Below are 14,984 nucleotides of genomic sequence, written 5' to 3'. Positions count from 1 at the left end.
GTTTTAAGAGAAAGAAAACTGACAGCATGCCTGTGCCCCTTGCATGCCACTGAAAACCAGCTTTAGAGTGTCACCTTACCCCTCCAGGAAAATGGTCTTCACCAACACTCGGTTTAGCAAATGGAGAGAGACCAATGCCCAAGCCACAGTTCAGTCAACATCGAGGTGAAAAGAGGCAGACGTCCCAAGAAGAACAAAATATATATAGTTTGTAATTAGTATTTTGTTATTAATCTATCTCCTATCATTAGTGTTTTCCAATCTGAGATTTAGTGTTGTTTCAGATGCTACTGAAGGAGGGGAATGAAGCTAGTTCAGCCAGCTTCTTGTGTCAGCAGCTGAGAAACTAACATATCCTTCAATTTCTGTCCTTTTCACTTCTTCACCTTACATGTAAGCAACTACAGTGCACTTTGCATACCACAATTGACCAAATGTCCCAACTGTTCACATATTAGATATCTGCACTCCACACTAAGTCTAAGCAATGCCTTCCCTGGGGTGAAAGATGATCCTTCACACATCTCTCTCCAAACATTCATCCCCAACACCCAGTCCTTACTCTTAGGGCTGCCACCATGAGCACATCCCCTCCTCACAGAAGTTTTCTGCCATCCAGGTTATACTTTAACTTTTCAGGAGGCATGTGACACACATGAGAAAACAGATAAAGACAGAGAGAAAGCCTCTGTACAAGGTTTCTAATCCTAGGTCTGCAGCTCTTTTCAGTTTCAAGAGCCCATGTATGCTCAAGAAGAAAAAGATTGCTCTTGCCTTACTAAGGTGAAGACTGAAATAGAAAGAATAGTCACCCTCAGCCTTTGATTGAAAATAGGCTGATTTTTAACATGTACCTGGCAGGAGTATGAAGAATATCCACTGTGAAGCGGCCTCATTTGATCAGATGCAAATTGCTAACCCACAATAACATGATTCAATTCAGTAACATATCTTTCCCTTATCTGAGAAAACTGATTCTCTTGCAGCTTAAGATGAGCAGACAAGCTCACGCAGCAGTAACCTCAGGGAGAGATGCTTGTTGTCAGCACATCTTCCACGAGAACATGCTAGTTTTATACTTAAGGCAGGATTCACAAAATACCTGCACATGTTTTTATCCTTGAGTCCCGGGGTTTAAATAGTTTCCTAATGTTTCCTATAATATGTTCCCTTAAAGCACACCTAATTTCCCTGACTGTCAAGTATGAACATGAAATAGAAAAGCAGAAAATTAAAATATACTATTTCCTTCTTCCTTGACCTAACTGGCCTATTTAACAGAGGAAAAACAACTGTGAAAGGAATACTACATAAAAAATAAAATCAAGACCAAAGCATACTTAGATGCTTTAACTTCTAAAATTAACATGCATGTACATTGAGGTATCTCAAGCAGTCCCACAGTGAGCACAAGATGTACAAATAGTATTTTCTGCACTCCTGGGAAACTTGATCAACTATGAAGTTGAAACAGGAGTTCCATAAAACACCTTCATTTAACTAGACTGGAAGGAATATTGAACAAAATTAATTCCAGTAACATTTTTCTTCCTAAAGTATTTACATAGATGTTACCCCAGAAAGTGTTTTAGGTGGTTTACAAGAAGATCTGATTTACATCTTAGGCAGAAAACTGGGGAGGAGAGAAGAACACCCCGAATTTTAAAGACACTGTCTTACACTAGCACATCTTCACATGTCATTTTTGAAATGACAGGGTATACTGCATCAGGTATATGTTACAAATCTTTTACTTAGCACAGAGCACAATTTCTTTCCTGTAAAGGAGAGGTCTTCCTGTGATAATTGTGGCAGTGGAAGCCAGAAGCAGCACAGCCAACTGCAGAGTACTGTTTGGTTATGGAGCAGGCAGCAGAATACCAGGAGCTGTGCTGCAGTACACACAGAATAGCAGCTCTCTACTTCATATTTTAAATATGGTCTTAGTCACTGAAAAACAGCACAATATAATTTTTTTTTTAAGTTGACGTAAGTATCCCACATAATTTCCACAGTCGAGACATCTAAAAATACTTGTTGAAATACCAGTGATTGCCACCCCTCAGAAGAGAATCTTCTCCACCACAAAGCACTCTCACAAATGTTAGACCCTACATGCAAACACACGCTGTGATGCTTGAATCGTTATCAGGTGATTCTCCTTTGCTCAGAGTACCAATTGCTGACAAGGTGAGCCAAAGCATTGACCATGTCTCTGCTACTTCAGTTCAGCAAGAGCGGCCAATTTCCATTAGCAAAATTCTGATTTTATCGAGTTTCTGGATAACCTCCATTTCAGCGCATGACTTGTAGAACAACGAACACAGGCTGCGCTAAGGACGTTCTGCAGTAAATATTCAATATACAAGGGGAGTTTGAAGCAGGAAGGGGCAAACAAGGATACCAGTACACTAAAATAACCCCACTTGGAGCAAACTTAGTAGGTCTGCACAAGGTTATCACCATTTGCAATATCCCAAGAGCTCCTCACATCAAAACAACGCAGCTCCTTGGATAGTTTTAAAGTTGATTCTTCGCACCAGAACATGCTGTGGCATGCACTGCCGTGTGGCAGCACTGCCATCCAGTTCCTGACACCTCAGATGAACAGAGCATCAAGGGACATACAACATTTGAAGGGCTCCCCAAAGCAATGCTGCATTGGTTTGGAGTGAGGAAAGAGTATTGGTACCCAGTGAACCCTCTATGCTGCAGTGCCTTGAGGATGCAGCCCCCACATCCTCCCACCTCTCAAGCCTCACATCCTGGTGCCCACAACTTCCTTCCACTGCTGAGCACCTAACAGCTCTCTACAGATGCATACAGAAGATGCAGAGCTCTCAAGAAAGCCTGTAACATTTGAGGGGAAAAAGCCTGGGGAAAAACAGTCTGGTACAAACCAAGATAGCTCACCACAGGGAAATCTTTGCTTTCCCAGTTTTCCCAGCACCTCCAGAGCTGAATTTTCCAGTTGAAATCTGTTGCTACAACTAGACTTGATATCAAAGCTGCACAGTACCTGTTTATTATGACAGAGAAGGGGTATATGGACTGTGGATATAATAAAGCCAGCAGGGGAGGCTTCCCTGAAGGGGAAAGCCAGCAGGAGGCACAAGGATAAACTGGCATTACTTACCTGCTCACTTCTTTTCTGAGATCTTGTTTGGTTTGTGGTTGTAGGGTACTATTCTGGTTTGGATGGTTTGTTTTACCCCTTTTAATTTTGTAGTTTGTTTTACAAACAAACAACATCACAAAGTGATGACCACCAAAAAACTTCAGCACCACATTAACTTAGCAGGTCTGTGTTGTTATGCAGGAAAATTACTACTAGTCAGTCCTACTGGTGTTCATAAGGTTGAATAAAGACTAGCTCCTCTTACAGGAACAAAACACTGATTAAAACAATCAGATTACAGGAACACAAAATACACAAGCATTTGAATGTTTCCTATTCTTACATTCTGTATGAGTATTCTTATCCTATAAGAATATCCTACACAAGTGATGGATAAATGGATATTTTATATATAAAGGCATACTCGTAAATGTGACGTAAACCCAATTTACATTACTAAATATTTCACATCCAGTACTATTCCATATCTAAATCACAGAAAGCTATCAGCTACAATGTTAGTTTAAAATAACAGTATTTACATTCACAAAAGTCTTCTGATAGCACAATGTACATAAAACATTCTGCAGACTAACTGAATGGAAATATTTTCTAGAAACAGAAGAGGGGGATGTTAGCATAACTGGCTCTGAACCAGAATTTAACTGTATTTGTAATTGCCTTTTACTCAATGCCACACTAAACTCCTACATTAGCTAAAGATGCACCTTCATTTCATTACTGCACTGGCCAGTTTTTTGTCTAGCTTGAAAGCTTTATTTCATCTATTCTTCATACTCAAAAACTATTAAATTCAATACTGATTAAACATTTTGACCATTTAATATTTTTCCAAGTCTAAATCAGGAAAGTTCCGGTGACTGGAATCCTGCTAAATTACTGGCTAAACTTAAGCACTCTACAATGCAACATACTTCAGAAGGCAATAATTTATTTTAGGCACAGTAGAGATTTTTTTATTTACACAATTGAAATACAATAAAGGAAAGCATCAGGGGTAAGACTATTAACAAATAAATCTGTTCGGCTTCATAATGAAGATGAAAGAGGTTAAACAGAAATAGGAATAAACAAGAACTGTTAACAGGTCAGTATTCTAACTGACATTAAACCCATCAGAGCAAAACCACCACCATTGTTTACTCTGAATAAAGACAAGTCCGCATGTTATAGCTCATGACACAACCTTTATGCAGAATGAAATGAGAAAATCTTTCCAGTTTCTGACACAGCCAGATTAGACCCTTTCTAAAGTTCCCTCATCTGTAAACGCATCGGATATATTTTGACAAGTGTCATCCATCCTATTTCTGTGATTCCTCTGCTACACAGATTTGTGACATAAAGAAATATGACCACAGATTTTAGTAACGATGTATTTACTAAGAGTAAAAACTCAAAAGCTTGCTTTTCACAACCAAAATACCTTGCGCTCATTTCAGCAACTATTTTCATGATGTCATGTTTGTGATGAACTTCCCATTAGGGATAGGATTTACAAGTCAAAATAAGGACAGCAGTTCTGCAAAAGACCTCCACCTCCAATGGAAGAGAACGAGTCTTCTTTCACACAGCAAACAGAACCTCCTCCTTTTTAATACTCGGTGAATTCTTGTTCCTAGCAGGAGAGCCAGCTATCTAGCACGGCAGCAACCAAACCCAAATGTCCTGCCTCAGGACTCCACACGCTACCATGGAACTTACCTGTAAATCAAAGACATAATTCGAAGGGCATACCTGAGAGTAAATGGTGTCCCAGCCTTTTTGTCTTTGACTCACAGGCTGAAGACAGAGCAAGGGACACAACACCCACCCATGACAGAAACCCCCTCTGGGGAAGGGGCCAAAATACCTTTTTATAATAACAAATACACAGTTTATTCTTAAAAGTGACCAGAAACCATTTCGCTTCCGACATCCCCGACCCGACGGCGGGGCTGGGGACCCGAGGCCATCCCGGGACCGCTGCGGGGACTCGGGGCAGCTGCTGCGGGCACCGCTCGCCGCCGAGGCGCGACCGCTGCCGCCGCACCGGCGCCCACCGGGAGGGACGGGACAGGTCCGGCAGCGGCCGGGCAGAGCCACACGCGGGGAAGTTTCGCGAAGTCACTCCGGAGCTACCTTCCCACCCTCCCGGCTCACGCCCCCCCGGCCGTAAAAGCCGGGTCCGGGGCAGCGCGGGCGGCGGCGCCGCGGAGAAAAGTAAAGTTGCGGCGGAGGCGGCGGCGGCCGGCGCGGTGTGTCCCCGGCCCGGCGCGGGTGCCGCCCCCCGCAGCCCCGCTCCCGCCGCGGCGGCGGAGCAAGATGGAAGGCGCGGGGCCGGCCGCCCGTCCCACCGCGGGGCGGATGCAGCCCGCCCGGCCACGGGCTGCGGAGGGGCCCCGGCGGCGCCGCAGACCCCGGCCCGCCCGCCCGCCCGCCTCCCCTCGCGGCGGGCGGCCGGCGCCCCCGGGGCTCCGCGCTCACCTCGCTCCGGCTCGGCTTGCAGGCAGATGGGGATGTTCTTCTTCCAGCCCGGCATGGCTCCGCGCTCCCCGCTCAGCGCTGCTGCGGCGGCGACGGGGGGCGGCTCATGGCAGGGCGAGGCGGCGGCGACCCGCGCTCAGGGGGAAGTCGGCGGCTCCGGCGGGCAGCGGCGGAGGGGCGGCGGCCGCGCGGTGGGAGGGAGCGGGAGGGCGGGGGAGGGGAGGCGGCGGAGCTCCGCCAGCCGGGGGACGGCAGGGAGGCAGGCGGGGGAGGAAGGCGCGGGCTCGCCCCGGTTCAGCCGGGGACCGGAGGGGTGGGCGGAGGGATTGTGGGAGGCAGAGGAGGCGCGGAGCGGTGCCCGGCCCTGGCGCCGCCGGCAGGTGGCCCGAGCCGGCGGGCGCACAATGGAGAGCGCGGGGCGGCACGGCGGGGCCAGGTGGGGCGGGCGGGGCGCGCCGCCTCTCGCCGCCAGGTGCGGGCCGGGCGGGGCCGCGGTGTGGCCGTGGCTGTGGCTGTGGCTATGGCCGTGGCTGTGGCCGTGGCACTCGTGTTCGCGGCCGGGGCTGTGGAACTCGGCGCCGCCGCAGGGTCCGAGTTCGGGCCCCGCGTGGCCCCGGCGCGGCCATCCCGCCGCTCCCTCGCCTCGCAGCGCTGACCAGGGCTCGTCGCTTTCCCCCCGCCGCTCCTGACGGGTCAGTTTCCCTGCCCAGGTGGGCGAAAGCTGGGCTGTAAGGAGTTAAACCAGAGGCAGGGACTGCCCCCGATCAAATAAACCGGAATTTGCACCATAAAGAGTCCAGGACCCGGTTGTGACAGGTCAAATTTCTGTCAGTATTACAGGCAGTTCCTTACGAGCTTTTGACTAAAAGGCCTTGAATCTCACCACTAAAATTATTTATGACACAGCCATGTCCTAACAGGAGACTAATGCTGTGATGATTAAATATTCCTTTTATTTTTTACCGAAAAGAAATTCAAAGTGGCAGGTTTGAATATCATTTGAAAATAATGATAGCAATACAGATGAATCTTTTTAATTTTCTAAGGCACTTCTCGGGGTGCACTCCTATAGGAGCTTCATCTTGCCTAACAATTATGTTGTGATTATTTTTATATTGTCTATAACATCCTCACATTTACATAAATTATGTTATTTTATGTAATGAAACAACTACACAGGAACCCTTTAGTCAGAGGAAAATCTGAAGGGTTTAATTTCTGCTGTAAATATCATGACAGTTTCCTGACACAGCATTCTTCTGTGTTGACTTAGTGCCAGCATGTCAAGCAGAATGCATCTTGGTGCTCATGAAAACCCCTGGTTTAAAATCCCCTTGATGAAAGCTGCAGCTCCCGGCTGTTCCTTGGTCGCGCTCGGGCTGCAGTCCTGCCATCAGCAATGCTGCAGGATCACTGAGCGGAACCGAACACACAACCCGTATCCTGGATTTCGGCTAAATTAAGAGTATGAATGAAGAGTTCCTTTTGTTGGCAACACTCTTGCAGCCTGTGAGAGGACAGGTGATACCTGATCTAGAACAAACCCAGCGACGCGCTGTTTGCAAACCAAAAACATTTTGCCAAGTTCCAAGTGTCAGGCTGGATTTGTGTCAGCCTTGAATCATGTGACTATTGATATTTTTGTTTCATTATCGGGGACACTGAATTTGGATTTCCTACATATTTGAACGACAATCTTGTGTCTTTTCTTTTAGAAATAGTTATGCTAATATTTGACTTCCTTTCATAGTCTTTTTACTTAAATAATGTTGGGGGGGAGTTATTAATACTTCTAAAGAAAAATGTGAGTGTGCATGTGAATTTCTAAGCATTATAAAATAAAGATTTCCAGCTAGATTCTTTGCTCACAGGGCAAAACTTCCACGCCATGCCTTTGGGGCTTTCAGGCAGAGAAAACAGAGAGAAAAAAGACTCTGCAGCTATTCAGCCCAGCAGGCACCAACACAAGGAGCAGGTGCAGAAAACTGTCCCAAGAGTTCCTGGAGAATACACAGCCAGGAGCAGGTTTAAAGGCAATAAAATGTACAGAAATATAACTACTTTAAAAAGAAAATTACTTTGGCATTTGCGTCCGCCATTTCTTAAAAGTCATCTGGACTTTCAAGTGCCATACAATGAAATAAAACTTCAGATGATTGTGTCATCCACGTCCTAAATCTTACATACTACCTCTGATGTCCACCTTTTACTCCTTTTGTTTCCATTATGAATGATAAAAATACAAACATTGAGTCTTAACATTGTAGTTCTGATCCTCCAGTTGATTTTTTTTTTCCCCAGCACTGGAGTTCTGCAAAATAGCAGGTCAGAGGAATAAAGAAGTAGATTGCCCTAATCTTCAGTCCACAATAAGCCACTTTCTAGCTATTTTTTATAGTGTCATCACTTTGAATGTAAGAATTCCTTAGGATTGAATGTGGGATTTTTCAGGATCCTGCAGGAGTCATAAAATCCCAGCTGCTGGTTTGGATTTGCTCCAGAAATGTGTTTCAAAATGAGAGATAAGTCCTACTTTTTCTAATCACTGGCTTCTCAGGAACAAATATACTACATATTAAATAGTTGACAATATTTGCATCATTAAATGGAATATGCTTCTTTCTGTCTTAGGCAGTACTTTACAAATAAATCCTTTAAGGTAATGACACTCTAGAATTCCACATTTCTTTGCCTGGCTCAAGTTAATTTAATTGCTTTCTCTAACTCACATGAGCTGTTTTACACTGAACAACTGCTTCTGCATATCCCAATGCTACTAATAGAGGAAAGCAGCTACCTGATTTAGATGTGCATTTTATGGTGAGTATATCACACACAGGTAGATATAAACTTCCTGACAGTTCTTTCCTCTCTACAGTTGTTCCCCCAGAGAATTTTAAATTAATCAAATCCCGATTTTCAAGGAAGCACCCTTTCTTCTTTCTTGATAATGCAACATGTAGGTCATCAGAAGCATGTACAACCCTAGAATTAATCAAAAGCTAAAGAAATATCATATTCCCAATGAAAGGTTTTATTCTTTGAGCATTCTAAAGAAGAGATTATTTTTTTAATTTCATGTTCATACATATTTCCTAAAAGGTAGGAGAAATATGAAGAGGGTCAGGCAGAGGGCTCAGTTGCTGGAGGACTACAATGTTTCTCAGTAAAGTGGAGACTTGCACCATAAATTACCTCTAAGCTAGAAGAGATGCCTCAGCATTTAGGTCTTATTTTGTTTGTTTTTGTTTTTTTTTCTCTACGTAACTGACATGTTTACATACACATTTTTGACTACAAGGAGCTTTAGAATGTGTGAAGAAAAATCTCTTCATCAAATAAAAGTAAAAAATAACCTAAAATAGCTTCTATAATATCAAGATATTGCAACTTCTATAGGTTTCTGGATCAGAGCTTCCATGTCATTCTGATAAAAATACTTGAGCATACCACATTGTTGTTGATGGCTCTGTAGTATTGGCTGTGCCATCTGGGGAGAGGGTAGATTCTGATTCCTTTAGGTGGATGGTCACCAATGCAAGCCTGAGACTGTGTTACTGTGTTCTTACTAAGTGTTACATAAATTGTTCAAGTCACATTAAAATGTGATGTGATTTCATTATAAAACTGATACCAATCCTGCCAGAACTGAACAGTAGGCAGACCAGAGATGAACTCTATACAGCATCTTCTCTGCCCACTATTATTCTATTTCCTCATTCTTTATTTTCTTTTTATTAAAAAAATGTTTTATCTTGAAAGCTATTGTCACATTGCTGAACATCAGGTCAAAAAGTTCACAGATGAGACATAACGAGTATACCAACAATTGATTTTCTTTTCAGACATAGTTTTGGACTTTTCTTAACAAATGTTAAAAAAAATAGTTGGACATCCTGCCACAGAGTGGTGGCCAGTCATTGTCAGCCTCAATGAGGAATATCCACCTTAGGCCAGTGCAGGAGACATGGTTCCTTTGGCTTGCTCTTGGTTTGTGGTCCCAATGAATCTCTCACATTGTCTATGTGAGGGATTTCAGCAGAAGAGGAGGATGTCTGAGCCTGCCTGTGGAGATGGGCCCATCAGGAAGTTAAAACTCAAGTTTTAACTTACCTGGTCTGTCAGTTCCACAAAAGATTTAGGAACCAGACAAAACACAAGCATAATTAGTTTAGGGAAGTTGGCTACAGCATTCAAATAAGCAAGAGGGGAAGGTGGGAGTTTTATGGGCTGTGTTTGTGTGTTCAGGAACCAGCAATCCACCTGCTGCCCACATTATGTACCTGTGTGACTTTGGATTTAGCCATGTGATGTTTTAAGGAGGCAGGAAGATTTTCTCTATTTCCCTTGAAAGAAAACATTTTAAAGGTTTTATCTCAGATCCTTGAACTACAGCAAACAAGCTCAGAATTAGCAGAAGATGTAGATTCCTGATCATGACAGCATCCTTGTGCCAAACACACACCAATCCCACTAGACAGCAGACTTATTGGGACTACCTACTTGTCTTTTCCTCTTTCTGTAACCTGCTCCAAGCAAAGAGACAACACTTCCCTGTGTGCTCAGGCTTTAAGCTCTGAAGAGATATAGGTACCCAAGATCAAAATTTTGGGGATTGTGGGCTGCTAAAATAAAATACTCTAATTAGTGCTTATAACTGTTCTATTTGCACAAAAATGAGTTGTGTGTAAATCAGCTGCAAATGGCTACACCATTACCAATGTAATGAAAAAAGAAAATTATGCAAATATTTAATACCCTTATTGCTGCCTTTCTGTGCTGATACTGAATTATAAATAAAATATAGCATTAACTTATCACAACCCTCTATACAGTCCTATTCAGGAGCACCAAGATCCATGATATCCATCACTCAGGGCTCTGCCACCTCCCTGGAGGAAGGCTCCACAATTCTACTTAATTTCTGTGGTCAGCATAGGCGAAAGGCTTTCATTTTAATGCTTGGTTCTCAACATGGTCAAGCTGACTTTTACAGGAAAGAGATAAAGCTTGCAGCAGGAAAGGAATGTAGTTTTGGAAAAATTCGGGGTGTCAAAAGCTCAGGATCAGCCTGCAGAAAGGAATGGGCTGTGAAGCATCCCGGGATGAGGAATGCTTAAGGAACAGACTGAAGAAAACCTGGAGGAAACAAATCCAGGTCCTGTTAACTGCTATTCATGGTGATTCTACTGCAGGCATTATGGACAATGAATTCTGATTTCATTGTGCCTAATGAGATTGTTATTGTCAAGGAAACTGCCTGTTGTGAAATGGGATTTTGCTTCAGATTTGAGAACAGTTCACGTTACCTTTTTCTGCCTCACTCTTTCATGATCCTAGCCAGATTTCATGGAGGGACAGGGAAAATGAGAGAGACCAGACAAAAAACTGACAATGTTTCCTTAAAAAGTTAAGGGTAACAGGTAACCTGTGTGGTAAACATAGAAAGCTGTTTTTCCTGGGGTTCTGGTTCTGCCTGTTCTCATGCCACCTGGGTGAGGGCACAGGGGTTTACAGGGTGCCAGTTTTACTTTCAGCTCTCCTATGCCCCTTGTTCATCAGCCTGTCAGGGTTCACCTTGTTCTCTCCAGAAGACACAGTACTAGAGAACATGTGAAGCAATCTCCATTTGGCCCCTTAAATTCCCAAGGTGCTTATGCTTTCTTCATATGCTTTTCCTGCATATTTCATTTTGATGCTAGTCTGTGTTGAATTCTGATGAATGTATTTACTTACTTTTTCTGGCAAGCAACCTGCAGCCATGAATACTATTAATGACACTCAGTGCACTTTGGGAAGTCCATTACCAGAAAGCCAGCTGCTATTTCAGGCACATTAGTTATACCCATTATCCACACACAGGCCATGTGATTGATTGCCTTGTGAATCCTCACCAGCCCAGGAGTAATGATGGGCCAGTGCTGACCCAGTCATGAACTTAGGGCTAGGAGGGGTAACCACCTCTGTTGTGCAACTGTTTTCTCTGCAGGGCACAAGTGTCCCATTTCTGGTGGCTTGGGGCAAGCTGCTGAAATCTGTCTGCCTCCAGGGATGGAAGATCTAGAGACACTGTTTGTCACCTCTGTGCTCCACACCAATACAATCCTTCCCCTCCTGAATCCACCTTGTAACTGAAGAGCTAATCTGTTCAGGATCCAGCATTTCACAGAACATCTGACTATCATACAAATGCTTGGCAAGCTTAAAGGGAAGCTGGAATGAGCAACAGCAAGGTGGAAGGAAGGAAAACAACCAGTATGCAATCTCAAGAGTGCCTCAAGTAAGAGCTAAGTTAAAACCATTTGACATTTTACAGGGACCAAAAAGCTGGACTGTTACTCAATAAGCTAAGAAATACCTGCAAGTTTTTAGAGCAGTGGGCCCCATCACCCCTAGCACCAAATCTTCATCACTGTAGGGTGAGGGAGAAGCACCCCTAAAAGTGATGAGCAGAATCTGCACTGCAGGTGTGAGAGACTTGATGCTGTGCCAGAAGCAGATGAATGGGAACGTGAAAGCACATAGCAATGTAGATGTGCTTCAACTGCCTTTCAAGATTGGGACCTTAGCTGCCTATATGCATTTACAATTTCCAAGTTTTACCCTAAATCTTAAGGCTTGTATTTTCTACATGCTTTGACAAACAGCCATAAAGCTGATGCTGAGCTAGTGTGCCTATCAGAAAAATAATGGTCACACTTTTTCATTTTTTGAAATGTAGATTAAATTTAGTCTTTTAAGGAAATTCAGTATCATTAATGCAAATTTATGTGAATAACTCTATTATCTGTATCTCCTACAATACACAGAACATTGAGCTGATCAGAGGAAAGCTTTTTTAAAGGTACTTGAGATAATGTAATGATCTTAAAGAATGTCTTTGTAAACCTTGCACTAGAAAAGGAAGAAAACCTGCAATTATACTTTCCAGCAGGAAAAAGCTGTTACAGAAATTGTTAAAAACATTGAAAAAACATTAAGATTCGAGAGGTATAATAAGTATTTTATCATTAATTTTCTACAAAGAAGACATAGTGTTTAGTATCAATTCCTAGTTCTATTCAATGCTAACAGCCCTGATTCAGAGGAGGATGCACATATGACAGACTGTAACTTTAATGATGTGTTACTTCCACCAAGGGAGTGAAAGGAGATTTCCTGGATCAAGCAATCCAGCAGGTTCTGTGCAAATCAATACACACAGTGGCATGTATAGATTCATACTCTTGCTTTAAAACAAGTAGGGGGAGGTGTGGTATAGAATAAACTGGTATAAAATATCTGTATGTCTGTATAAAATATCTGTATGTTGCATAAATATTTATAATAATCAGTTGGTAATCAGAATTTGAGTAGAACAGTTTCTTTTAAAATAAAATGTCCATTCAGGTCCTGTGTATTGCTCATACAAGCAAAAGACTTGCATGCACTTTTTTCACTAAATATGTTTGACTGATTTACTTGCTGATCAGATCACTCTAAAAATGAATGTAGGATTTCTGCACCAGAATGAAGTATCTTCTTACTTTAACCAAGGTAAAAATGCACTTGGGAAGTACCTATTGTTGAATCCACTATATTTTACTTCCAGCATTCTTCAAATATACTAGAAATAATGACAATAGTAGCAATTAATTGTGGTACATTTGTTAAGAGTTACATTTAAGGATCCTAAATGTCTTTTTCCTTAGGCTTGTCTTGGGCAATAAAATGTTCAGCTGTTGATATCAAAAATTTGTACATTCAGTTATTCAATCCACTTTACACTCATGCAAACATAATAAAGTTAACTGGACTGGAAAAAAATGGACCACTGATTGCCCCTGTTATGATGCAATTTTTTTTAGCTTACTTCTTGATTTTTAAATATGTACTGGGAATACTAGTTTTGGTACCTACCCTCTACTTGTCATCCCCCTTCCAAAAACCTACAACACATATTGTATGTACTTTATATTTGCTTTATCTTATAGTTTTAGGTGCTTCTTCATAATTAATAGCAATTCACATAGTAATTTCCATTTGCATAGAGAATCCAAAGCAGATCACAAACCATTGGTCTACCTATTTATAGTTGATGGAAGTATAAAATACTGAATTTTGCATTTAAGGGGAATGAATTGAAACAGCCATTTTTTTCATAAATGAAGGATGGGAAAACAAATTTAGAACTAAAAGCAGCTGTTGCCATGATACAGTCAAAATATTTAGGGGGAAAATACCATGAACATTAAAATAGCAGCATGTTTTTGAGAATTGTGAACTGTCGAGGCACAAATGTGTTAATTTATTTTAATGGAGACCAAGTCCTGGAAAAGTTCCGTTTGCTCAAGAGCAGGAGAATGTTTCCCAGCTTGCTGACGAACAGAGCTTTCTGTGCTGGAGATCTTGTTCAGAGTTGGACTAAAAAATTAAGAAATGTGAGATAATGATAATTGAATATCAGGTGTGTGTCAGAGAAAATGGCACCTCTATGGCAGACAATGCAAACAAGTCACTTTTAACCTTCTCTCATATAATATAGGCAGATTGATAGAAAATATTGTAATAAAAGACCCTAGCTAGTAATTTTCACTGTGATATAGCCTAAGGTTAGAGTGATATTATGTTACTTGGGAAAGAGCTTTTTATTTTTCAGCTTATTATTGCTTTGTCTCCTACAATTTCCTGTACAAAAATAACAGAAACTTTCTCAAAGCCTTTGTAACAAGGAAGAATGACTCAAAAAAAAAAAAAAAAAAAGGTCCTTTGATGCCCATTTTCGACCCACAGAACAGATTACAGACACCAAGACAGTGTGATGGCAAGGTCTCAACAGTAAAATAAAGCACTTGAAACAACACACAAACAATGGGATCTGCTGTCCTATAATGTAATAAAGTGTCTCATTATATAAAATTTAATAGAACCAGATTTGAAATTGCAGTTAACCTTTTGAGTAGATCAACAAATTAGCTGTTTCAAGTAATTCAAACACAATGTTTCAATTTACTCTCGTGGCTTAAAATGGATATTTACACTGATGTTTTCTGTGGGATAATATCCCAGTTTAGCTTTACCAAAGGCATAGCCTCTGAAAGGAATCCAGTATTACACTTCCCCATACAAGGGTTCCTAGGGAAGGAGTGATCTAAGGGAGCATTTCTCCCAGCCTTTCACCCACTGTTGTCTTCTAAAGCCGTGTCCTGCAGTCCCAGCAGGCAGAGGTCCAGGCTGGGGCACAGCACTGCCACTCCCGATCCACCTCCTGGGGTGCCGCAGCCTGTACTGATGGGGTGATTGCTTTCACACCCAGCTGTTATCTAAAGCTGACAAGATCTGGAATGCCTTCCAAGACACATCCCAGTGCTCACAGGCAGTACATGCCATTTACTTGGAC

The 14,984-nt window shown here is 42.4% G+C and overlaps 1 protein-coding gene across 5 annotated transcripts in view; it reads right to left on the bottom strand.

The window, feature by feature from the left end:
* GRIP1 (glutamate receptor interacting protein 1) overlaps positions 1–5,936 on the bottom strand; it is a 303,224-nt gene extending 297,288 nt beyond the window's left edge. For 3 of the 5 annotated variants that reach the window (XM_079303918.1, XM_079303919.1, XM_079303923.1), the window contains exon 1: positions 5,606–5,936. In XM_079303918.1, coding sequence (XP_079160044.1) covers positions 5,606–5,660 — 55 coding nt within the window. In that variant the 5' untranslated portion in view covers positions 5,661–5,936. The remainder of the gene's footprint in view (positions 1–5,605) is intronic. The other 2 variants (XM_079303912.1, XM_079303913.1) reach the window with 1 other exon arrangement.
* Positions 5,937–14,984: the final 9,048 nt, after the last annotated feature.

This window comes from Erithacus rubecula (genome assembly GCF_903797595.1).
Source record: "Erithacus rubecula genome assembly, chromosome: 4".
Taxonomy (NCBI): Eukaryota; Metazoa; Chordata; class Aves; order Passeriformes; family Muscicapidae; genus Erithacus; species Erithacus rubecula.
Note: the sequence above shows the minus strand (reverse complement) of the source record. Positions and strands in the feature narration are given on the sequence as shown.